The 26,125-nt window shown below is 63.7% G+C and overlaps 1 protein-coding gene across 1 annotated transcript in view; it reads right to left on the bottom strand.

Annotated features, from left to right (window-relative positions):
• Nucleotides 1-1,337: 1,337 nt before the first annotated feature.
• The window catches only part of CHD8 (chromodomain helicase DNA binding protein 8), a gene marked incomplete at its 3' end in the record, with an annotated part of 55,618 nt that continues 30,830 nt past the window's right edge, over nt 1,338-26,125 (bottom strand). The window contains exons 18-32 of the mRNA XM_080631904.1: nt 24,183-24,399; nt 20,025-20,220; nt 17,898-18,065; nt 16,532-16,714; nt 14,999-15,109; nt 12,907-13,118; nt 10,892-11,100; nt 9,506-9,662; nt 7,443-7,532; nt 5,759-5,862; nt 4,470-4,584; nt 3,310-3,379; nt 3,143-3,197; nt 2,133-2,355; nt 1,338-1,719 (exon numbers count right to left, since the gene is read on the bottom strand). Coding sequence (XP_080488030.1) covers nt 1,338-1,719; nt 2,133-2,355; nt 3,143-3,197; nt 3,310-3,379; nt 4,470-4,584; nt 5,759-5,862; nt 7,443-7,532; nt 9,506-9,662; nt 10,892-11,100; nt 12,907-13,118; nt 14,999-15,109; nt 16,532-16,714; nt 17,898-18,065; nt 20,025-20,220; nt 24,183-24,399 — 2,492 coding nt within the window. The remainder of the gene's footprint in view (nt 1,720-2,132; nt 2,356-3,142; nt 3,198-3,309; nt 3,380-4,469; nt 4,585-5,758; nt 5,863-7,442; nt 7,533-9,505; nt 9,663-10,891; nt 11,101-12,906; nt 13,119-14,998; nt 15,110-16,531; nt 16,715-17,897; nt 18,066-20,024; nt 20,221-24,182; nt 24,400-26,125) is intronic.

The raw sequence follows: 26,125 nt of genomic DNA, 5'->3' as shown, positions 1-26,125 counted from the left end.
GTCCCCAATAACCCCCTTGGGATGCTCCCTATGTCCCTTGGATGCTCCCCATGTCCCTTTGGGTCCCCAATAACCCCCTTGGGATGCTCCCTATGTCCCTTGGATGCTCCCCATGTCCCTTTAGGTCCCCAATAACCCCCTTGGGATGCTCCCTATGTCCCTTGGATGCTCCCCATGTCCCTTTAGGTCCCCAATAACCCCCTTGGGATGCTCCCTATGTCCCTTGGATGCTCCCCATGTCCCTTTGGGTCCCCAATAACCCCCTTGGGATGCTCCCTATGTCCCTTGGATGCTCCCCATGTCCCTTTGGGTCCCCAATAACCCCCTTGGGATGCTCCCTATGTCCCTTGGATGCTCCCCATGTCCCTTTAGGTCCCCAATAACCCCCTTGGGATGCTCCCTATGGATCTCAGGATGCTCCCCATGTCCCTTTAGGTCCCCAATAACCCCCTTGGGATGCTCCCTATGTCCCTTGGATGCTCCCCATGTCCCTTTAGGTGCCCAATAACCCCCTTGGGATGCTCCCTATGGATCTCAGGATGCTCCCCATGTCCCTTTAGGTCCCCAATAACCCCCTTGGGATGCTCCCTATGGACCTTGGGATGCTCCCCATGTCCCTTTAGGTGCCCAATAACCCCCTTGGGATGCTCCCTATGTCCCTTGGATGCTCCCCATGTCCCTTTGGGTCCCCAATAACCCCCTTGGGATGCTCCCTATGGCCCTCGGGATGCTCCCCATGTCCCTTTGGGTCCCCAATAACCCCCTTGGGATGCTCCCTATGTCCCTTGGATGCTCCCCATGTCCCTTTGGGTCCCCAATAACCCCCTTGGGATGCTCCCTATGTCCCTCGGGATGCTCCCCATGTCCCTTTAGGTGCCCAATAACCCCCTTGGGATGCTCCCTATGTCCCTTGGATGCTCCCCATGTCCCTTTAGGTCCCCAATAACCCCCTTGGGATGCTCCCTATGTCCCTTGGATGCTCCCCATGTCCCTTCGGGTCCCCAATAACCCCCTTGGGATGCTCCCTATGTCCCTTGGATGCTCCCCATGTCCCTTTAGGTCCCCAATAACCCCCTTGGGATGCTCCCTATGTCCCTTGGATGCTCCCCATGTCCCTTTGGGTCCCCAATAACCCCCTTGGGATGCTCCCTATGGATCTCAGGATGCTCCCCATGTCCCTTTAGGTCCCCAATAACCCCCTTGGGATGCTCCCTATGTCCCTTGGATGCTCCCCATGTCCCTTCGGGTCCCCAATAACCCCCTTGGGATGCTCCCTATGGATCTCAGGATGCTCCCCATGTCCCTTTAGGTGCCCAATAACCCCCTTGGGATGCTCCCTATGTCCCTTGGATGCTCCCCATGTCCCTTCGGGTCCCCAATAACCCCCTTGGGATGCTCCCTATGTCCCTTGGATGCTCCCCATGTCCCTTTGGGTCCCCAATAACCCCCTTGGGATGCTCCCTATGGCCCTCGGGATGCTCCCCATGGATGTTCCCCCCCCCGGCTCCCCCCGTACCGTCCCCGGCGGCGGGGGGCAGGCCGCACACGTGCCGGCACATGGCCACGAAGGCGTGGAAGAAGCGCGTGAGCTCCTGGTCCGAGCGGGCCCCCAGGCGCGCCAGCGCCCGGAACCGGCCCCAGCGCAGGCGCCCGCCCTCCGCCTCCACGCCGAAGCTCGACGCCACGCGGTAGAAGGCGGCCTGCTCCCGCCGGCTCCACCTGCAGGGGGGGCAACGGGGACCGGGCATGACCGGAAAGGAGCGCTTCCAGACCGGAACCGACCGTTTTCACCCCAAAACTGACCGTTTTCACCCCCAAACTGACCGTTTTCACCCCAAAACTGACCGTTTTCACCCCAAAACTGACCGTTTTCACCCCAAAATTGACCGTTTTCACCCCAAAACTGACCGTTTTCACCCCAAAACTGACCGTTTTCAACCCAAAATTGACCGTTTTCGACCCAAAACTGACCGTTTTCACCCCAAAATTGACCGTTTTCAACCCAAAACTGACCGTTTTCACCCCAAAATTGACCGTTTTCAACCCAAAACTGACCGTTTTCACCCCAAAATTGACCGAAAACGCGGTTTTTCACCCCAAACACCCCTCTCCCCCCCACGCCCCAGCCCCACCTCTGCTGCTTCTCCTTGCGCCCCGGCTCCTTGAGCTCGCAGCGGCGCCGGCGCCGCTCCCGGGGCTGATCCCGGGGCTGATCCCGGGGCTGATCCCAAGGTTCCCGGGGCTGATCCCGGGGCTGATCCCGATCCCGGGGCCAGGCCCCCAGCAGGCGCCGCAGCCGCGCCGTCAGCACCGGGGCTGGGGGCCACGACGGGGAACCCGCGGGAGCAGCGGGGCCTGCGGGGACACAAGGGGGCTATGGGGGCTCTATGGGTCTCTATGGGGCTCTATGGGGCTCTATGGGGGCTCTATGGGGGCTCTATGGGTCTCTATGGGGGCTCTATGGGTCCCTATGGGGTCTCTATGGGGGCTCTATGGGGGCTCTATGGGGGCTCTATGGGTCTCTATGGGGTCTCTATGGGGGCTCTATGGGGGCTCTATGGGGGCTCTATGGGTCCCTATGGGGTCTCTATGGGGGCTCTATGGGGGCTCTATGGGGGCTCTATGGGTCCCTATGGGGTCCCTATGGGGGCTCTATGGGGGCTCTATAGGTCTCTATGGGTCCCTATGGGGCCTCTATGGGGTCTCTATGGGTCTCTATGGGGGCTCTATGGGGTCTCTATGGGTCTCTATGGGTCTCTATGGGGTCTCTATAGGTCTCTATGGGTCCCTATGGGTCTCTCTCTATGGGTCCCTATGGGTCTCTATGGGGGTCATGGCTTGGTCCAGGCAGCGCGTTGCCGCGCATCCACCAGGGGGCGGTATAGTGCCGCAGTGTGCTCTATGGCCCCCTATGGGTCTCTGTGGGGTCCCTATGGGTCCCTATGGGGCTCCATGGGTCCCTATGGGGGCTCTATGGGGGCTCTATGGGGTCTCTATGGGTCCCTATGGGGTCCCTATGGGGTCTCCATGGGTCCCTATGGGGCTCCATGGGTCCCTATGGGTCCCTATGGGGGCTCTATGGGGTCTCTATGGGTCCCTATGGGGTCCCTATGGGTCCCGCCCTGCCCCACACCCCCCTTACCTTCCTCCCCATCCACCACCGAGATCTCCTCCTCCAGCATCCCCAATGGGTCCGGCTGTGGGGACAGCGGCCGTCACCCCACGGCGCTATGGGGCAGGGCCCCGCTTGGGGGTCCAGCTGTGGGGCAGGGCCCCACTTAGGGGGCAGGGTGTGGGGCAGGGCCTCACCTCCTCCTCCTCCTCCTCCTCCTTGCCCGGCCCCATAAGCGGCTGGTACTCGGGGTCCTCCAAGTCCACCCTATGGGGGGCACACAATGGCAGCGCCCCACGGGGCTCCTGCCCCACATCGCGCCCCCCTCCCCCCCACTCCTGCCCCACATCGACCCCTAAGTGGGTGCCTCAGCCCTGGAGCTGCACTCAGCCCAGCCTAAAGCTGGTCGGTATTAGCATGGCGTGGTCCTCATTGGCACCCCATAGCCCGCCCCATAGAGACCCATAGCCCACCCCATAGCCCGCCCCATAGAGACCCATAGCCCGCCCCATAGAGACCCATAGCCCACCCCATAGCCTGCCCCATAGAGACCCATAGCCCGCCCCATAGCCTGCCCCATAGCCCGCCCCATAGCCTGCCCCATAGAGACCCATAGCCCGCCCCATAGCCTGCCCCATAGCGAGCCCCATAGCCCGCCCCATAGCCTGCCCCATAGAGACCCATAGCCCGCCCCATAGCCCACCCCATAGAGACCCATAGCCCGCCCCATAGCCTGCCCCATAGCCTGCCCCATAGAGACCCATAGCCCGCCCCATAGCCCATCCCATAGAGACCCATAGCCCGCCCCATAGCCTGCCCCATAAAGACCCATAGCCCGCACCATAAAGACCCTGGAGCCCCCTAGCCAGCCCCATAGCCCGCCCCATAGAGACCCATAGACTGCCCCATAGCCTGCCCCATAGCCTGCCCCATAGAGCCCCATAGAGACCCATAGCCCGTCCCATAGAACCCCATAGAGCCCCATAGAGACCCCATAGAGCCCCATAGAGCCCCATAGAGACCCATAGAGACCCATAGCCTGTCCCATAGAACCCCATAGCTCACCCCATAGCTCACCCCATAGACCCCATAGAGCCCCATAGAGCCCCATAGAGACCCCATAGAGCCCCATAGAGACCCCACAGAGCCCCATAGAGACCCCATAGAGCCCCATAGAGACCCCATAGAGCCCCCATAGAGCCCCATAGAGACCCCATAGAGCCCCCATAGAGCCCCATAGAGCCCCATAGAGCCCCATAGAGCCCCCATAGAGCCCCATAGAGCCCCATAGAGCCCCATAGAGCCCCATAGAGACCCCATAGCCCGCCCCATAGCGCCCCCCATCCCCCGCTCTCACCCCTCGTTCCCCTCCAGGCCCTGCTCGGCCGCCAGCGCCTTGGCCTCGGGGCCCCCGGCCCGGGCCAGGAAGCAGAGGGCGGGGTCAGCGCGCATGGACTGGTACCGCTCCCAGCCTGCAGGGGGCGCCAAAGTGAGCCCCATAGAGCCTATGGGGCACCGCGACCCACAGCGAGCCCCATAGAGCCCGCGGGGCGCCGCGACCCACAGCGAGCCCCATAGAGCCTATGGGGCGCCGCGACCCACAGCGAGCCCCATAGAGCCTATAGGGCGCCGCGACCCACAGCGAGCCCCATAGAGCCTATGGGGCGCCGCGACCCACAGCGAGCCCCATAGAGCCTATGGGGCGCCGCGACCCACAGCGAGCCCCATAGAGCCTGCGGGGCGCCGCGACCCACAGCGAGCCCCATAGAGCCTATGGGGCGCCGCGACCCACAGCGAGCCCCATAGAGCCTATGGGGCGCCGCGACCCACAGCGAGCCCCATAGAGCCTGTGGGGCACCGCGACCCATAGAGAACCCCCTGACCCATAGAGCCTATGGGGCACCGGGACCCAGAGCGAGCCCCTGACCCATAGAATCTATGGGGCACCGGGACCCATAGAGAACCCCCTGACCCATAGAGCCTATGGGGCACCGGGACCCAGAGCGAGCCCCTGACCCATAGAATCTATGGGGCAATGGGACCCATAGAGAACCCCCTGACCCATAGAGCCTATGGGGCACCGGGACCCAGAGCGAGCCCCTGACCCATAGAATCTATGGGGCACCGGGACCCATAGAGAACCCCCTGACCCATAGAGCCTATGGGGCACCGGGACCCAGAGCGAGCCCCTGACCCATAGAATCTATGGGGCACCGGGACCCATAGAGAACCCCCTGACCCATAGAGTCTATGGGGCACCATAGCACAGACCCTCCCCCATAGAGCCTATGGGGCACCGGGACCCATAGCGCAGCCCCTGCCCCATAGAGCCTCACCTATGGGGCACTGGAAACCGCATAACCACACCCTCACCCCACAGAGCTTCAGCTATGGGGCACCGGGACCCCTAGAGAACCTCTGCCATGGAGCACTGGGACCCATAGCGAGGCCCCAGCCCCATAGAACCTATGGGGCACCAGAACCCATAGCGTGACCCCAGCCCCATCCAGCCTCCCCTTTGGGGCACCGGGACCCACAGCGCAGCCCCTGCCCCATAGAATCTATGGGGCAGCGGGAGCCATCGCGAGGCCCCAGCCCCACAGAGCCACATCCATAGGGCTCTATGGGTCGCGGCCCCCCCCGTACCGTGCTTGAAGACCCCCAGCAGCAGGGATTTGTCGGCCTCGGGGTCCCACCATGGGGCGGGCGCCTCCGGCTGCTCCAGCGCCGGGACCCACAGATCAATGGTGCTGAATGGGGGGGAGCAGCGTCAAAGCACCCCATAGAGACCCCATAGAGACCCATAGAGACCCATAGAGACCCCATAGAGACCCCATAGAGACCCCATAGAGACCCATAGAGACCCATAGAGACCCCATAGAGAGAGACCCATAGAGACCCCATAGAGACCCCATAGAGAAACATAGAGACCCATAGAGACCCATAGAGACCCCAAAGAGACCCATAGAGACCCAGAGACCCATAGAGACCCATAGAGACCCCATAGAGACCCATAGAGACCCCATAGAGACCCCATAGAGACCCATAGAGACCCCATAGAGACCCATAGAGACCCATAGAAACCCATAGAGACCCCATAGAGAGAGACCCATAGAGACCCATAGAGACCCCATAGAGACCCCATAGAGACCCATAGAGACCCATAGAGACCCCATAGAGAGCCCATAGAGACCCATAGAGACCCATAGAGACCCCATAGAGACCCCATAGAGACCCATAAAGACCCCATAGAGACCCATAGAGACCCATAGAGACCCCATAGAGACCCCATAGAGACCCATAGAAACCCCATAGAGACCCATGGGAACCCCATAGAAACCCCATAGCGCCCCATAGAGCCCCATAACCCACCCCACAGCGCCCCACAACCCACCCCATAGTGACCCACAACCCGCCCCATAGAACCCCATAACCTGCCCCATAGCGTGCCATAACCCACCCTATAGAACCCCATGGAGACCCAATAGCGCCCCATAACCCACCCCATAGCACCCCATAGCCCACCCCATAGTGCCCCATAGAACCCCATAGCCCACCCCATAGCGCCCCATAACCCACACCATAGTGGCCCATAGCACCCCATAACCCACCCCATAGTCCCCCATAGAACCCCATAACCCACCCCATAACCCCCCCCATAACTCGCCCCATACTACCCCATAACCCAGCCCCATAGCGCCCAATAAACCACCCCATAACTCACCCCATAGCGCCCCATAACCTGCCCCATAACTCACCCCAAAGAGCCCCATAACCCACCCCATGGAGCCCCATGACCCATCCCATAGCACCCCATAACCCACCCCATAGTGCCCCATAGAATCCCATAACCCACCCCATAGCGCCCCATAACCCACCCCATAGTGCCCCATAGAACCTATAACCCACCCCATAGCGCCCCATAACTCGCCCCATAACCCACCCCATAGTGCCCCATAGCACCCCATAACCCACCCCATAGTGCCCCATAGCGCCCCATAGCCAGCCCCATAGTGCCCCATAATACAGCTCCATAGCGCCCCATAACCAACCCCATAGCACGCCATAACTCACCCCATAGTGCCCCAGAGCACCCCATAACCAACCCCATAGCGCCCCATAACCCACCCCATAGCGCCCCATAGCCCACCCCATAGCGCCCCATAACCACCCCATAGCCCGCCCCATAACCCACCCCAGAGCGCCCCATAAACCACCCCATAGAATCCCATGGAGACCCCATAGTACCCCATAGCCCACCCCATAGCGCCCCATAACCCACCCCATAGCGCCCCATAGCGCCCCATAACCCGCCCCACAGCGCCCTCACCTGGCCTTGGCCCCCGCCAGCACCCTGTCCCCGTGCTCGCCCACGACCTCGTGCCGCAGGTAATGCAGCGTCCGCACGCGCAGCAGCAGCCTAGGGGGGGGACACCCAGAGCCCACTTATGGGGCGCCCCATAGATTCCGTGGGGCAGGGGGGGACCCGCAGAGCCCACTTATGGGGCACCCCATAGATTCTATGGGGCAGGGGGGGACACGCAGAGCCCACTTATGGGGCACCCCATAGATTCTATGGGGCAGGGGGGGACACGCAGAGCCCACTTATGGGGCGCCCCATAGATTCCGTGGGGCAGGGGGGGACACGCAGAGCCCACTTATGGGGCGCCCCATAGATTCCGTGGGGCAGGGGGGACCCGCAGAGCCCACTTATGGGGCGCCCCATAGATTCCGTGGGGCAGGGGGGGACCCGCAGAGCCCACTTATGGGGCGCCCCATAGATTCTATGGGGCAGGGGGGGACACGCAGAGCCCACTTATGGGGCGCTCCATAGATTCTATGGGGCAGGGGGGGACACGCAGAGCCCACTTATGGGGCGCTCCATAGATTCTGTGGGGCGGGGGGGGACACGCAGAGCCCACTTATGGGGCGCCCCATAGATTCTGTGGGGCGGGGGGGACACGCAGAGCCCACTTATGGGGCGCCCCATAGATTCCGTGGGGCAGGGGGGGACACGCAGAGCCCACTTATGGGGCGCCCCATAGATTCTGTGGGGCGGGGGGGGACACGCAGAGCCCACTTATGGGGCGCCCCATAGATTCTGTGGGGCGGGGGGGGACACGCAGAGCCCACTTATGGGGCACCCCATAGATTCTATGGGGCAGGGGGGGACCCGCAGAGCCCACTTATGGGGCGCCCCATAGATTCTATGGGGCAGGGGGGGACACGCAGAGCCCACTTATGGGGCATCCCATAGATTCTATGGGGCAGGGGGGGACACGCAGAGCCCACTTATGGGGCGCCCCATAGATTCCATGGGGCAGGGGGGACCCGCAGAGCCCACTTATGGGGCGCCCCATAGATTCCGTCGGGCAGGGGGGACCCGCAGAGCCCACTTATGGGGCGCCCCATAGATTCTATGGGGCAGGGGGGGACACGCAGAGCCCACTTATGGGGCGCTCCATAGATTCTATGGGGCAGGGGGGGACACGCAGAGCCCACTTATGGGGCGCTCCATAGATTCTGTGGGGCGGGGGGGGACACGCAGAGCCCACTTATGGGGCGCCCCATAGATTCTGTGGGGCGGGGGGGGACACGCAGAGCCCACTTATGGGGCACCCCATAGATTCTATGGGGCAGGGGGGGACCCGCAGAGCCCACTTAAGGGGCGCTCCATAGATTCTGTGGGGCAGGGGGGGGACACGCAGAGCCCACTTATGGGGCGCCCCATAGATTCTATGGGGCAGGGGGGGGGACACCCAGAGCCCACTTATGGGGCGCCCCATAGATTCTGTGGGGCAGGGGGGACCCGCAGAGCCCACTTATGGGGCGCCCCATAGATTCTATGGGGCAGGGGGGGACACGCAGAGCCCACTTATGGGGCACCCCATAGATTCTATGGGGCAGGGGGGGACACGCAGAGCCCACTTATGGGGCGCTCCATAGATTCTATGGGGCAGGGGGGGACACGCAGAGCCCACTTAAGGGGCGCTCCATAGATTCTGTGGGGCGGGGGGGGACACGCAGAGCCCACTTATGGGGCGCCCCATAGATTCTATGGGGCAGGGGGGGGGACACCCAGAGCCCACTTATGGGGCGCCCCATAGATTCTGTGGGGCAGGGGGGACCCGCAGAGCCCACTTATGGGGCGCCCCATAGATTCCGTCGGGCAGGGGGGACCCGCAGAGCCCACTTATGGGGCGCCCCATAGATTCCGTGGGGCAGGGGGGGACACGCAGAGCCCACTTATGGGGCGCTCCATAGATTCTGTGGGGCAGGGGGGGGACACGCAGAGCCCACTTATGGGGCGCCCCATAGATTCTGTGGGGCAGGGGGGGGACCCGCAGAGCCCACTTATGGGGCGCCCCATAGATTCTATGGGGCAGGCGGTACCTGTGGCCGTGGCGCTGGAGGTGCCGCCGGAAGCCCTCGTCCTGCAGGAGCTGCTCCGGGCGCTGGCGCCGGAGCCAATCCAGGAGCTGGGAATCCCAGGGCCCCGGCGCCGCCTTCCCCTTCCGGCCCTTCCGGCCCCGCGGGCCAATGGGGAGGCCTGGAGGGGACGGGAGCCAACGGGAGGGGAGGGAATGGAGGCCAATGGGGATCCAATGGGAAGCCAATGGGGAGGGAATGGGAGGGGAGGGAGGGAATGGGGAACCAATGGGAACCAACAGGGATCCAATGGGGATCCAATGGGAACCAATGGGGATCCAATGGGGAACCAACAAGAATCCAATGGGGATCCAATGGGACCCAATGGGGAATCAATGGGGAATCAATGGGGATCCAATGGGAAGCCAATGGGGATCCAATGGGAACCAATGGGGATCCAATGGGGAACCAACAAGAATCCAATGGGGATCCAATGGGACCCAATGGGGAATCAATGGGGATTCAATGGGGATCCAATGGGAAGCCAATGGGGAATCAACAGGGATCCAATGGGATCCAATGGGGATCCAATGGGGACACAATGGGATCCAATGGGGAATCAATGCGGATCCAATGGGGATCCAATGGGAGCCAACGGGGAATCAATGGGGATCCAATGGGATCCAATGGGGATCCAATGGGGACACAATGGGATCCAATGGGGAATCAATGCGGATCCAATGGGGATCCAATGGGAGCCAACGGGGAATCAATGGGGATCCAATGCGAACCAACGGGGAATCAATGGGGATCCAATGGGGACCCAATGGGACCCAATGGGGAATCAATGGGGATCCAATGGGGAACCAATGGGGAACCAATGGGATCCAATGGGGATCCAATGGGGAATCAATGGGGAATCAATGGGGATCCAATGGGAATCCAATGGGAATCCAACGGGGACCCAATGGGAATCCAATGGGGATCCAATGGGGAATCAATGGGGATCCAATGCGGAATCAATGGGGATCCAATGGGGATCCAATGGGATCCAATGGGGACCCAATGGGATCCAATGGGCAATCAATGGTGATCCAATGGTGATCCAATGGTGATCCAATGGGGAATCAATGGGGACCCAATGGGATCCAATGGGGAATCAATGGGGATCCAGTGGGGATCCAATGGGGAATCAATGGGGATCCAATGGGGATCCAATGGGAATCCAACGGGGAATCAATGGGGATCAATGGGGACCCAATAGGATCCAATGGGGAATCAATGGGGATCCAGTGGGGATCCAATGGGGAATCAATGGGGAATCAATGGGGACCCAATGGGATCCAATGGGGAATCAATGGGGATCAATGGGGACCCAATGGGATCCAATGGGACCCCCCCCCCCCTCACCTGCCTGGCCCTGCCCCGGGCCCTCGCGGCTGCGCCCGTTCTCCATGGGCCCGATGAGGTCCCAGACGAAGGCCCCCAGGGGGCTGCCCTGGCCGTGCCCGAGCGCCAGGCAGGAGGCCAGGATGGCGCGGGCCCCGCTCTGGGCCTCGCGCTCCAGCAGGCGCCGCTTCGGCCGCCCCGGCACCACCAGCTCCTGCCAGCGGCCCCAGCTGGGGGGGGGGGGGGACGGACACAATGCAAGGACCCCCAGGGCTGCCCCACGGCTGCCCCATAGAGCACAAGGACCCCCCCCATCCACCTCCCATTGGATCCTGCCCCATCCCAACCGCCCCATGGCTGCCCCATAGAGCGCAGGGACCCCCCCCATCACCTCCCATTGGATCCCGCCCCATCCCAACCGCCCCATGGCTGCCCCATAGAGCGCAGGGACCCCCCCCATCACCTCCCATAGAGGCCCTGCCCCATCCCCATTGGCTCCCATAGAGGCCCTGCCCCATCCCCATTGGCTCCCATAGAGCCCCTGCCCCGTCCCCATTGGCTCCCATAGAGCCCCTGCCCCATCCCCATTGGCTCCCATAGAGCCCCTGCCCCATCCCCATTGGCTCCCATGGAGCCCCTGCCCCATCCCCATTGGCTCCCATGGAGGCCCTGCCCCATCCCCATTGGCTCCCATAGAGCCCCTGCCCCGTCCCCATTGGCTCCCATAGAGCCCCTGCCCCATCCCCATTGGCTCCCATAGAGCCCCTGCCCCATCCCCATTGGCTCCCATGGAGCCCCTGCCCCATCCCCATTGGCTCCCATGGAGCCCCTGCCCCATCCCCATTGGCTCCCATGGAGGCCCTGCCCCATCCCCATTGGCTCCCATAGAGCCCCTGCCCCGTCCCCATTGGCTCCCATAGAGCCCCTGCCCCATCCCCATTGGCTCCCATGGAGGCCCTGCCCCATCCCCATTGGCTCCCATAGAGGCCCTGCCCCATCCCCATTGGCTCCCATGGAGCCCCTGCCCCATCCCCATTGGCTCCCATAGAGCCCCTGCCCCATCCCCATTGGCTCCCATAGAGCCCCTGCCCCATCCCCATTGGCTCCCATAGAGCCCCTGCCCCATCCCCATTGGCTCCCATGGAGCCCCTGCCCCGTCCCCATTGGCTCCCATGGAGCCCCTGCCCCATCCCCATTGGCTCCCATGGAGCCCCTGCCCCGTCCCCATTGGCTCCCATAGAGCCCCTGCCCCATCCCCATTGGCTCCCATAGAGCCCCTGCCCCGTCCCCATTGGCTCCCATAGAGCCCCTGCCCCATCCCCATTGGCTCCCATAGAGGCCCTACCCCATCCCCATTGGCTCCCATAGAGGCCCTGCACCACCCCCATTGGCTCCCATAGAGCCCCTGCCCCATCCCCATTGGCTCCCATAGAGGCCCTGCCCCATCCCCATTGGCTCCCATAGAGCCCCTGCCCCGTCCCCATTGGCTCCCATAGAGGCCCTGCCCCATCCCCATTGGCTCCCATAGAGCCCCTGCCCCATCCCCATTGGCTCCCATAGAGGCCCTGCCCCATCCCCATTGGCTCCCATGGAGGCCCTGCCCCATCCCCATTGGCTCCCATAGAGGCCCTGCCCCATCCCCATTGGCTCCCATAGAGGCCCTGCCCCATCCCCATTGGCTCCCATAGAGGCCCTACCCCATCCCCATTGGCTCCCATAGAGCCCCTGCCCCGTCCCCACTGGCTCCCATAGAGCCCCTGCCCCGTCCCCACTGGCTCCCATAGAGACCCTGCCCCGTCCCCATTGGCTCCCATGGAGCCCCTGCCCCATCCCCATTGGCTCCCATGGAGCCCCTGCCCCGTCCCCATTGGCTCCCATAGAGCCCCTGCCCCATCCCCATTGGCTCCCATGGAGCCCCTGCCCCATCCCCATTGGCTCCCATAGAGCCCCTGTCCCGTCCCCATTGGCTCCCATGGAGGCCCTGCCCCGTCCCCATTGGCTCCCATAGAGGCCCTGCCCCGTCCCCATTGGCTCACCCGTAGAGCAGGAGGTGCCGGTGCAGGCGCAGGCACTCGGCGCGCCCATAGGGGTGCTGTGGGGCCGGGGGGGGCCGCCGGGGGGGCCGGGGCCGCTGCTGCTCCTCCTCCTCGCTCTCCAGCTCCGACAGCTCCACCAGGTCATCGTCCCGCAGCGCGCTGAACGGGCGCGTCTGCTTGCGCAGGCGCGGGGTGTCCAGCACCAAGGGGTCCTTAAATAGCAAGGACCCGTCAGGCATTCACCAGGGCAGCCCCAAGGGGGCCTCAGGTACAGTGGCCGTGGTGCGGGGTGTCCAGCACCAAGGGGTCCTGAACCGCAAGGGCCCGTCAGGCATTCACCAGGGCAGCCCCAAGGGGGCCTCAGGTACAGTGGCCGTGGTGCGGGGTGTCCAGCACCAAGGGGTCCTTAAATAGCAAGGGCCCGTCAGGCATTCACCAGGGCAGCCCCAAGGGGGCCTCAGGTACAGTGGCCGTGGTGCGGGGTGTCCAGCACCAAGGGGTCCTGAACCGCAAGGGCCCGTCAGGCACCTGCTAGGGCAGCCCTAAGGGGGCCTTGACCATGGTGGCCATGGTGCAGGGTGTCCAGCACCAAGGGGTCCTGAACCGCAAGGGCCCGTCAGGCATTCACCAGGGCAGCCCCAAGGGGGCCTCAGGTACCGTGGCCGTGGTGCGGGGTGTCCAGCACCAAGGGGTCCTGAACCGCAAGGGCCCGTCAGGCATTCACCAGGGCAGCCCCAAGGGGGCCTCAGGTACAGTGGCCGTGGTGCGGGGTGTCCAGCACCAAGGGGTCCTTAAATAGCAAGGACCCGTCAGGCACCTGCTAGGGCAGCCCTAAGGGGGCCTTGACCATGGTGGCCATGGTGCAGGGTGTCCAGCACCAAGGGGTCCTGAACAGCAAGGACCCGTCAGGCACCTGCTAGGGCAGCCCCAAGGGGGCCTTGGCCATGGTGGGCCCCATAGAGGCCAATGGGGCCCGTCGCTCCCCTCCTGCCCCACTGAGGCCTGCCCCACAGCCCCACTGCCTGCCCCACAGCCCCATAGCCTGCCCCACAGCCCCATTGCCTGCCCCATAGCCTGCCCCATAGCGCCATTGCCTGCCCCATAGCCTGCCCCATAGCGCCATTGCCTGCCCCATAGCCTGCCCCACAGCCCCATAGCCTGCCCCATAGCCCCATTGCCTGCCCCATTGCCTGCCTCATAGCCTGCCCCACAGCCCCATTGCCTGCCCCACAGCCCCATTGCCTGCCCCACAGCCCCATAGCCTGCCCCACAGCCCCATTGCCTGCCCCACAGCCCCACTGCCTGCCCCACAGCCCCATAGCCTGCCCCACAGCCCCATTGCCTGCCCCACAGCCCCATTGCCTGCCCCATAGCCTGCCCCATAGCGCCATTGCCTGCCCCACAGCCCCATTGCCTGCCCCATTGCCTGCCCCATAGCCTGCCCCATAGCCCCATTGCCTGCCCCATTGCCTGCCTCATAGCCTGCCCCATAGCCCCATTGCCTGCCCCATAGCCCCATTGCCTGCCCCATAGCCCCATTGCCTACCCCACAGCCCCATTGCCTGCCCCACAGCCCCATTGCCTGCCCCACAGCCCCATTGCCTGCCCCATAGCCCCATAGCCTGCCCCACAGCCCATTGCCTGCCCCACAGCCCCATTGCCTGCCCCATAGCCTGCCCCATAGCGCCATTGCCTGCCCCACAGCCCCATTGCCTGCCCCATTGCCTGCCCCATAGCCTGCCCCATAGCCCCATTGCCTGCCCCATTGCCTGCCTCATAGACTGCCCCATTGCCTGCCCCATAGCCCCATTGCCTGCCCCATTGCCTGCCCCATAGCCTGCCTCATAGCCCCATTGCCTGCCCCATTGCCTGCCCCATAGCCCCATTGCCTGCCCCATAGCCTGCCCCATAGCCCCATTGCCTGCCTCATAGCCTGCCCCATAGCCCCATTGCCTGCCCCACAGCCCCATTGCCTGCCCCATTGCCTGCCCCATAGCCCCGTTGCCTGCCCCATTGCCTGCCTCATAGCCTGCCCCATAGCCCCATAGCCTGCCCCACAGCCCCATTGCCTGCCCCACTGCCTGCCCCCTACCTTGGAGCCGAGCAGCTCCAGGTCCAGCTCCGCTTTCTTGGCCCACTTCTGCCAGAAGTTGGGGTCGTCCAAGGCGATGTCGCTGCGGTTCTCGGAGGCCACGAAGGACGCCTGGACCGGAGCGGGGACCCAGCCCCACACTTAGGGGTCCGGCCCCACACTTATGGGTCCCAGGCCCACACTTATGGGTCCGGCCCCACACTTAGGGGTCCAGCCCCACACTTATGGGTCCAGCCCCACACTTAGGGGTCCGGCCCCACACTTATGGGTCCCAGCCCCACACTTAGGGGTCCCAGCCCCACACTTAGGGGTCCAGCCCCACACTTAGGGGTCCGGCCCCACACTTAGGGGTCCAGCCCCACACTTATGGGTCCAGCCCCACACTTAGGGGTCCAGCCCCACACTTAGGGGTCCGGCCCCACACTTAGGGGTCCAGCCCCACACTTATGGGTCCAGCCCCACACTTAGGGGTCCAGCCCCACAGTTATGGATCCCAGCCCCCCCACTTATGGGTCCCAGCCCCACACTTACGGATCCCAGCCCCCTCACTTATGGGCCCAGCCCCACCCTTATGGCCCCAGCCACACACTTATGGGTCCAGCCCCCATTTATGACCCCATCCCCACCCTGATGCCCCCAGCCCCACACTGATGGCCCCAGCCCCACACTTATGGGTCCAGCCCCACCTTGATGCCCCCATCCCCACCCTGATGACCCCATCCCCACCCCTATGACCCCAGCCCCACACTTATGACCCCATCCCCCCACTTATGGGTCCAGCCCCACACTTATGGGTCCCAGCCCCACACTTATGGGCCCAGCCCCACACTTATGGGTCCATCCCCACACTTATGGGCCCAGCCCCACACATATGGGTCCACCCCCACCCTGATGCCCCCATCCCCACACTTATGGGCCTGGCCCCACACATATGGGCCCAGCCCCACACTTATGGGTCCATCCCCACACTTATGACCCCATCCCCACACTTATGGGTCCATCCCCACACTTATGGGCCCAGCCCCACACTTATGGGTCCAGCCCCACACTTATGGGCCCAGCCCCACACCTATGGGTCCAGCCCCACACTTAGGGGTCCGGCCCCACACTTATGGGTCCCAGCCCCACATTTATGGGTCCCAGCCCCACACTTATGGGTCCAGCCCCACACTTAGGGGCCCAGCCCCACACATATGGGTCCATCCCCACCCTGATGCCCCCATCCCCACACTTATGACCCCATCCCCACACTTAGGGGTCCGGCCCCACACTTATGGGTCCATCCCCACACTTATGACCCCATCCCCACACATATGGGCCCGGCCCCACACTTATGGGTCCATCCCCACCCTGATGCCCCCATCCCCACACTTATGACCCCATCCCCACACTTATGGGTCCGGCCCCACACTTATGGGTCCATCCCCACACTTATGACCCCATCCCCACACTTATGGGCCCGGCCCCACACTTCTGGGCCCGGCCCCACACTTATGGGTCCCAGCCCCACACTTATGGGTCCATCCCGCCCACCTTGGCGAAGGTGGAGCCGGTGCCGCGGCTCTCGATGGTGATGGTGGTGGCGCGGCGCAGCAGGATCTGGTCGATGTCCTCCTCGCAGAACTTGGCCCCTTCGTCGTCCTCCTCCATGATGGCGGCGTAGGCGCCGCGGCGCAGCAGGTCCTCCAGCTCCTTCTTGGACAGCTGCTGCATGGGCTGCCAACGGGGGGGGGGCAATGGGAGTCAGTGGGGGGCAATGGGGGGCAATGGGGGGCAATGGGAGTCAATGGGAGTCAGTGGGGGGCAATGGGGGGCAATGGGGGGAATGGGGGTCAAAGGGAGTCAATGGGGGTCAATGGAGGGCAATGGGAGTCAATGGGAGTCAATGGAGTCAATGGGAGTCAATGGGAGTCAATGGGAGTCAATGGGAGTCAATGGAGTCAATGGGAGTCAATGGGAGTCAATGGGAGTCAATGGGGGTCAATGGGGGTCAATGGGGGTCAATGGGAGTCAATGGGAGTCAATGGGAGTCAATGGGGGTCAATGGGACTCAATGGGGGTCAATAGGGGTCAATGGGAGTCAATGGGGAGCAATGGGGGTCAATGAAGTCAATGGGGGTCAATGAAGTCAATGGGGGTCAATGAGGTCAATGGGAGTCAATGGGAGTCAATGGAGTCAATGGGAGTCAATGGGGGTCAATGGGGGTCAATGGGTGTCAAAGGCATCAATGGGGGTTATGGGAGTCAATGGGGGGCAATGGGGGTCAATGGAGGGCAATGGGGGTCAATGGGGGGCAATGGGGGCAATGGGAGTCAATGGGAGTCAATGGAGTCAATGGGAGTCAATGGGGGTCAATGGGGGTCAATGGGTGTCAAAGGCATCAATGGGGGTTATGGGAGTCAATGGGGGGCAATGGGGGTCAATGGAGGGCAATGGGGGTCAATGGGGGGCAATGGGGGCAATGGGGGTCAATGGGGGTCAATGGAGGGCAATGGGAGTCGATGGGAGTCAATGGGGGGCAATGGAGTCAATGGGGGCAATGGAAGTCAATGGGGGGCAATGGAAGTCAATGGGGGTCAATAGGGGTCAATGGGAGTCAATGGGGGTCAATGGGAGTCAATGGGAGTCAATGGGGGCAATGGGGGTCAATGGGGGACAATGGGAGTCAATGGGGGCAATGGGGGTCAATGGGGGTCAATGAAGTCAATGGAGTCAATGGGGCTCAACGGGAGCCACAGGTCAGCTCCCTGGGGATCCATGGGGATGCTCCATGGGGGGGTCTCATAGCCCCTCATTGCCCACCCCATAACCCCCCATTACCCCATAGCCCCCCATGACTCTCATTACCCCATTGCCCCATAGCCCCCCATAGCCCCCTACTGCCCCACAGAGACCCACCCCGGCGATGGCTCCCTCCCGGCCGCTCATGCTCTGCAGCACGGCCTTGTCGAGGCCCAGCTTGAGGCTGGCCTTGTCAAACATCTCCCGCTCGTAGGAGCTGCGCGTGATCAGCCGGTACACCTTCACCGCCTTGGACTGCCCGATGCGGTGGCACCGCGCCTGCGCCTGTGGGGCAGACCCACAGCGCCCCATAGCGACCCACAGCGACACCATAGGGAGCCATAGGGAGCCATAGGGAGCCAAAGGGAGCCATAGGGAGCCATAGAGCACACTGCGGCACTATACCGCCCCCTGGTGGATGCGCGGCAACGCGCTGCCTGGACCAAGCCATGACCCCCATAGAGACCCATAGGGACCCATAGAGACCCATAGAGACCCATAGGGACCCATAGAGACCCATAGGGACCCCATAGAGACCCATAGAGCCCCATAGAGACCCCATAGAGACCCATAGGGAGCCATAGGGAGCCATAGGGAGCCATAGGGAGCCATAGAGCACACTGCGGCACTATACCGCCCCCTGGTGGATGCGCGGCAACGCGCTGCCTGGACCAAGCCATGACCCCCATAGAGACCCATAGGGACCCATAGAGACCCATAGGGACCTCATAGAGACCCCATAGGGACCCATAGAGACCCATAGAGACCCCATAGGGACCCATAGAGACCCATAGGGACCCATAGAGACCCCATAGAGACCCATAGGGACCCCATAGGGACCCATAGAGACCCCATAGAGACCCATAGAGACCCATAGAGAGCCCATAGAGACCCATAGAGACCCATAGAAACCCCATAGAGACCCATAGAACACAGCCCCATGGAGTGCACTCCCCATAGAGTTTGATGGACCCCACCTTCATCATTCTCCCACCCCATAGCTCCCAATGCCCCCTATCCCTCCATCAGCCCCATATCTCTCAACGCCCCCCACCCCTCCCAGCCCCATAGCTCCCAATGTCCCCCATAGCCCCCAATGTCCCCCATAGCCCCAATGTCCCCATACCCCCATACCCCCCTATCCCCATACCCCCATATCCCCCATACCCCCCTATCCCCCTATCCCCATACCCCCATACCCCCATACCCCCATATCCCCATACCCCCATACCCCCATACCCCCCTATCCCCATACCCCCATACCCCCATACCCCCATACCCCCATACCCCCATATCCCCCATACCCCCATACCCCCATACCCCCATACCCCCATACCCCCCTATCCCCATACCCCCCTATCCCCATACCCCCCTATCCCCATACCCCCATACCCCCATATCCCCATACCCCCATACCCCCATATCCCCCCATACCCCCATACCCCCATATCCCCATACCCCCATACCCCCATATCCCCCCATACCCCCCCATACCCCCATATCCCCATACCCCCATACCCCCATACCCCCATACCCCCCTATCCCCATACCCCCCTATCCCCATACCCCCCTATCCCCATACCCCCATATCCCCCATACCCCCATATCCCCATATCCCCATACCCCCATATCCCCATACCCCCATACCCCCATACCCCCATACCCCCATATCCCCATACCCCCATACCCCCATACCCCCATACCCCCCTATCCCCATACCCCCATACCCCCATACCCCCCTATCCCCATACCCCCATACCCCCATATCCCCATACCCCCATACCCCCCATATCCCCATACCCCCATACCCCCCATACCCCCATACCCCCCTATCCCCATACCCCCCTATCCCCATACCCCCCTATCCCCATACCCCCATACCCCCATACCCCCATATCCCCCATACCCCCATATCCCCATACCCCCATACCCCCATACCCCCATATCCCCATACCCCCATACCCCCATACCCCCATACCCCCATACCCCCATACCCCCCTATCCCCATACCCCCATACCCCCCTATCCCCATACCCCCATACCCCCATACCCCCATATCCCCATACCCCCATATCCCCATACCCCCATATCCCCATACCCCCATACCCCCATATCCCCATACCCCCCTATCCCCATACCCCCCTATCCCCATACCCCCATACCCCCATACCCCCCTATCCCCATACCCCCCCATACCCCCATCCCCCCCCCCCAAGGTCCCCCCCATCGCCCCCCCATGGGTACCTGGAGGTCGTTCTGGGGGTTCCAGTCGGAGTCGAAGATGACGCAGGTGTCGGCGGCGGTCAGGTTGATGCCGAGCCCGCCGGCGCGCGTGCACAGCAGGAACACGAAGCGCTCCGAGTCGGCGCGGCTGAAGCGGTCGATGGCCGCCTGGCGCAGGTTGCCCCGCACGCGCCCGTCCAGCCGCTCGTACGCGTACCTGCGCGCGGCGCGGGGGGATGGGGATGGGGATGGCTGCTGTGGGGCAGCTATGGGGCAGCTATGGGGCTGCTATGGGGCTGGCATTGGGGGATATGGGGCTGCTATGGGGCAGCTATGGGGCTGCTATGGGGCTGCTGTGGGGCTGCTATTGGGCTGCTATGGGGCAGCTATGGGGCTGCTATGGGGCTGCTATGGGGCAGCTATGGGGCAGCTATGGGACTGCTATGGGGCAGCTATGGGGCTGCTATGGGGCTGCTATGGGGCTGCTATGGGGCAGCTATGGGGCTGCTATGGGGCTGCTATGGGGCTGCTGTGGGGCTGCTGTGGGGCTGCTATGGGGCAGCTATGGGGCTGCTATGGGGCCGCTATGGGGCTGCTATGGGGCAGCTATGGGGCAGCTATGGGGCTGCTATGGGGCAGCTATGGGGCTGCTATGGGGCTGCTATGGGGCAGATATAGGGCTGCTATGGGGCTGCTATGGGGCTGCTATGGGGCAGCTATAGGGCTGCTATGGGGCTGCTATGGGGCTGCTATGGGGCAGCTATGGGGCTGCTATGGGGCTGCTATGGGGCCGCTATAGGGCAGCTATGGGGCTGCTATGGGGCAGCTATGGGGCTGCTGTGGGGCCGCTGTGGGGCTGGCTATGGGGCAGCTATGGGGCAGCTATGGGGCTGCTATGGGGCTGCTATGGGGCTGCTATGGGGCAGCTATGGGGCTGCTATAGGGCTGCTATGGGGCAGCTATGGGGCTGCTATGGGGCTGCTGTGGGGCTGCTATGGGGCTGCTATGGGGCAGCTATGGGGCTGCTGTGGGGCTGCTATTGGGCTGCTATGGGGCTGCTGTGGGGCTGCTATGGGGCAGCTATGGGGCTGCTATGGGGCTGCTATGGGGCAGCTATGGGGCAGCTATGGGGCCGCTATGGGGCAGCTATGGGGCAGCTATGGGGCAGCTATGGGGCTGCTATGGGGCTGGCATTGGGGGATATGGGGCTGCTATGGGGCTGCTATGGGGCCGCTATGGGGCCGCTATGGGGCAGCTATGGGGCTGCTATGGGGCTGCTATGGGGCAGCTATGGGGCTGCTATGGGGCTGCTATGGGGCAGCTATGGGGCTGCTATGGGGCTGCTATGGGGCAGCTATGGGGCAGCTATGGGGCTGCTATGGGGCTGCTATGGGGCTGCTATGGGGCTGCTATGGGGCAGATATAGGGCTGCTGTGGGGCTGCTATGGGGCTGCTGTGGGGCTGCTATGGGGCAGCTATGGGGCTGCTATGGGGCTGCTGTGGGGCTGCTATGGGGCAGCTATGGGGCTGCTATGGGGCTGCTATGGGGCCGCTATAGGGCTGCTATGGGGCTGGCATTGGGGGATATGGGGCTGCTATGGGGCTGCTATAGGGCTGCTATGGGGCAGCTATGGGGCAGCTATAGGGCTGCTATGGGGCTGGCATTGGGGGATATGGGGCTGCTATGGGGCTGCTATAGGGCTGCTATGGGGCAGCTATGGGGCCGCTATGGGGCTGCTATGGGGCTGCTATGGGGCTGCTATGGGGCAGCTATGGGGCAGCTATAGGGCTGCTATGGGGCAGCTATGGGGCTGCTATGGGGCAGCTATGGGGCCGCTATAGGGCTACTATGGGGCTGGCATTGGGGGATATGGGGCTGCTATGGGGCTGCTATAGGGCTGCTATGGGGCAGCTATGGGGCAGCTATGGGGCTGATATGGGGCTGCTATGGGGCAGCTATGGGGCAGCTATGGGGCTGCTATGGGGCTGCTATGGGGCAGCTATGGGGCAGCTATGGGGCTGCTGTGGGGCCGCTGTGGGGCTGGCTATGGGGCAGCTATGGGGCAGCTATGGGGCTGCTATGGGGCTGCTATGGGGCTGCTATGGGGCTGCTATGGGGCAGCTATGGGGCTGCTATGGGGCTGCTATGGGGCAGCTATGGGGCTGCTATGGGGCTGCTGTGGGGCTGCTATGGGGCTGCTATGGGGCAGCTATGGGGCTGCTATGGGGCTGCTATGGGGCTGCTATGGGGCTGCTATGGGGCAGCTATAGGGCTGCTATGGGGCTGCTATGGGGCTGCTATGGGGCTGCTATGGGGCAGCTATGGGGCTGCTATGGGGCCGCTATAGGGCTGCTATGGGACTGGCATTGGGGGATATGGGGCTGCTATGGGGCTGCTATGGGGCAGCTATGGGGCAGCTATGGGGCAGCTATGGGGCAGCTATGGGGCTGCTATGGGGCCGCTATGGGGCTGGCATTGGGAGATATGGGGCTGGCATTGGGGGATATGGGGCCGCTATGGAGTGGAGGTGGGGCTGGCATTGGGGGATATGGGGCTGCTATGGGGCTGCTATGGGGCTGCCATCGGGGTCTATGGGGCTGCTATGGGGCCGCTATGGGGCTGCTATGGGGCTGCCATTGGGGTCTAAGGGGCTGCCATCGGGGTCTAAGGGGCTGCCATTGGGGTCTATGGGGCCGCCATGGGGCTGCCATCGGGGTCTATGTGGCCGCTGTGGGGCTGCCATCGGGGTCTATGGGCCCGCTATGGGGCCGCTGTGGGGCTGCCATTGGGGTCTATGGGCCCGCTATGGGGCCGCTGTGGGGCTGCCATTGGGGTCTATGTGGCCGCCATGGGGCTGCCATCGGGGTCTATGTGGCCGCCATGGGGCTGCCATCGGGGTCTATGTGGCCGCTATGGGGCCGCTGTGGGGCTGCCATTGGGGTCTATGTGGCCGCTATGGGGCCGCTGTGGGGCTGCTATGGGGCTGCCATCGGGGTCTATGTGGCTGCTATGGGGCCGCTGTGGGGCTGCTATGGGGCTGCCATTGGGGTCTATGTGGCCGCTATGGGGCCGCTGTGGGGCTGCCATCGGGGTCTATGTGGCCGCCGTGGGGCTGCCATCGGGGTCTATGTGGCCGCTGTGGGGCTGCCATCGGGGTCTATGGGCCCGCTATGGGGCCGCAGTGGGGCTGCCATCGGGGTCTATGTGGCCGCTATGGGGCCGCTATGGGGCCGCAGTGGGGCTGCCATCGGGGTCTATGTGGCCGCTATGGGGCCGCAGTGGGGCTGCCATCGGGGTCTATGTGGCCGCCATGGGGCTGCCATCGGGGTCTATGTGGCCGCTATGGGGCCGCTGTGGGGCTGCCATTGGGGTCTATGTGGCCGCTATGGGGCCGCTGTGGGGCTGCTATGGGGCTGCCATCGGGGTCTATGTGGCTGCTATGGGGCCGCTGTGGGGCTGCTATGGGGCTGCCATTGGGGTCTATGTGGCCGCTATGGGGCCGCTATGGGGCCGCTGTGGGGCTGCCATCGGGGTCTATGTGGCCGCTATGGGGCCGCTATGGGGCCGCAGTGGGGCTGCCATCGGGGTCTATGTGGCCGCCGTGGGGCTGCCATGGGGGTCTATGTGGCCGCTATGTGGCCGCAGTGGGGCTGCCATGGGGGTCTATGTGGCCGCTATGTGGCCGCCGTGGGGCTGCCATCGGGGTCTATGTGGCCGCTATGGGGCCGCTGTGGGGCTGCCATCGGGGTCTATGTGGCCGCCATGGGGCTGCCATCGGGGTCTATGTGGCCGCCGTGGGGCTGCCATCGGGGTCTATGTGGCCGCTATGGGGCCGCTGTGGGGCTACTATGGGGCTGCCACCGGGGTCTATGGGCCCGCTATGGGGCCGCAGTGGGGCTGCCATGGGGGTCTATGTGGCCGCCGCTATGGGGCCGCAGTGGGGCTGCCATCGGGGTCTATGTGGCCGCCGCCATGGGGCCGCTATGGGGCTGCTATGGGGCTGCCATTAGGGTCTAAGGGGCTGCCATCGGGGTCTAAGGGGCTGCCATTGGGGTCTATGGGGCCGCCATGGGGCTGCCATCGGGGTCTATGTGGCCGCCGCCATGGGGCCGCCATGGGGCTGTGGGCGCAGCGCGCAGGAGGCCCCCCCCCCCCCCCGGCTCCCGTTGGTCCCGCACCTCTTGTGGATGAGGTAGTCCTCGAGGATGTCGAGGCAGCGAACCATCTGCGAGAAGATGAGCACCTTGTGGCCGCCGGCCTTGAGCTTGGGCAGGAGCTTGTCGAGCAGCACCAGCTTCCCGGCCGAGCGCACCATGGCCTGCAGGGCCAGGTCCGGCGGCGCCGGCGCCACCGGGCACGAGGCGCGGAACTCGGCCACGATCTTCTCCTCGGCGCCTGCGAGGGGTGGAGGACACCGAGGAGGTTCTCCATGGAGGGCACGGAGGGAGGGCTCCCATCGGCGATGGATGGGGAACGCAATGGGATGGGGATGGAGGACGCCGAGGAGGTTCTCCATGGAGGGCATGGGGGGAGGACTCCCATCGGCGATGGATGAGGAACGCAATGGGATGGGGATGGAGGACGCCGAGGAGGTTCTCCATGGAGGGCACGGGGGGAGGGCTCCCATCGGCGATGGATGGGGAACGCAATGGGATGGGGATGGAGGACGCCGAGGAGGTTCTCCATGGAGGGCACGGAGGGAGGACTCCCATCGGCGATGGATGGGGAACGCAATGGGATGGGGATGGAGGACGCCGAGGAGGTTCTTGGGATGGGGATGGAGGACGCCGAGGAGGTTCTCCATGGAGGGCATGGAGGGAGGACTCCCATCGGCGATGGATGGGGAACGCAATGGGATGGGGATGGAGGACGCCGAGGAGGTTCTTGGGATGGGGATGGAGGACGCCGAGGAGGTTCTCCATGGAGGGCATGGAGGGAGGGCTCCCATCGGCGATGGATGGGGAACGCAATGGGATGGGGATGGAGGACGCCGAGGAGGTTCTCCATGGAGGGCATGGAGGGAGGACTCCATCGGCGATGGATGGGGAACGCAATGGGATGGGGATGGAGGACGCCGAGGAGGTTCTCCATGGAGGGCACGGGGGGAGGGCTCCCATCGGCGATGGATGGGGAACGCAATGGGATGGGGGTGGAGGACGCCGAGGAGGTTCTCCATGGAGGGCACGGAGGGAGGGCTCCCATCGGCGATGGATGGGGAACGCAATGGGATGGGGATGGAGGACGCCGAGGAGGTTCTCCATGGAGGGCATCGGGGGAGGACTCCCATCGGCGATGGATGGGGAACGCAATGGGATGGGGATGGAGGACACCGAGGAGGTTCTCCATGGAGGGCACGGGGGGAGGACTCCCATCGGCGATGGATGAGGAACGCAATGGGATGGGGATGGAGGACGCCGAGGAGGTTCTCCATGGAGGGCACGGAGGGAGGACTCCATCGGCGATGGATGGGGAACGCAATGGGATGGGGATGGAGGACGCCGAGGAGGTTCTCCATGGAGGGCACGGGGGGAGGACTCCCATCGGCGATGGATGGGGAACGCAATGGGATGGGGATGGAGGACGCCGAGGAGGTTCTCCATGGAGGGCATGGGGGGAGGACTCCATCGGCGATGGATGGGGAACGCAATGGGATGGGGATGGAGGACGTCGAGGAGGTTCTCCATGGAGGGCACGGAGGGAGGGCTCCCATCGGCGATGGATGGGGAACGCAATGGGATGGGGATGGAGGACGCCGAGGAGGTTCTCCATGGAGGGCACGGAGGGAGGGCTCCCATCGGCGATGGATGGGGAACGCAATGGGATGGGGATGGAGGACGTCGAGGAGGTTCTCCATGGAGGGCACGGAGGGAGGGCTCCCATCGGCGATGGATGGGGAACGCAATGGGATGGGGATGGAGGACGCCGAGGAGGTTCTCCATGGAGGGCATGGGGGGAGGACTCCCATCGGCGATGGATGGGGAACGCAATGGGATGGGGATGGAGGACGCCGAGGAGGTTCTCCATGGAGGGCACGGAGGGAGGGCTCCCATCGGCGATGGATGGGGAACGCAATGGGATGGGGATGGAGGACGCCGAGGAGGTTCTCCATGGAGGGCATGGA

The sequence above is a fragment of the Psittacula echo genome (genome assembly GCF_963264785.1).
Source record: "Psittacula echo genome assembly, chromosome: 19".
In the NCBI taxonomy this organism is placed as follows: Eukaryota; Metazoa; Chordata; class Aves; order Psittaciformes; family Psittacidae; genus Psittacula; species Psittacula echo.
This window is presented reverse-complemented; position numbering and strand designations above follow the sequence as displayed.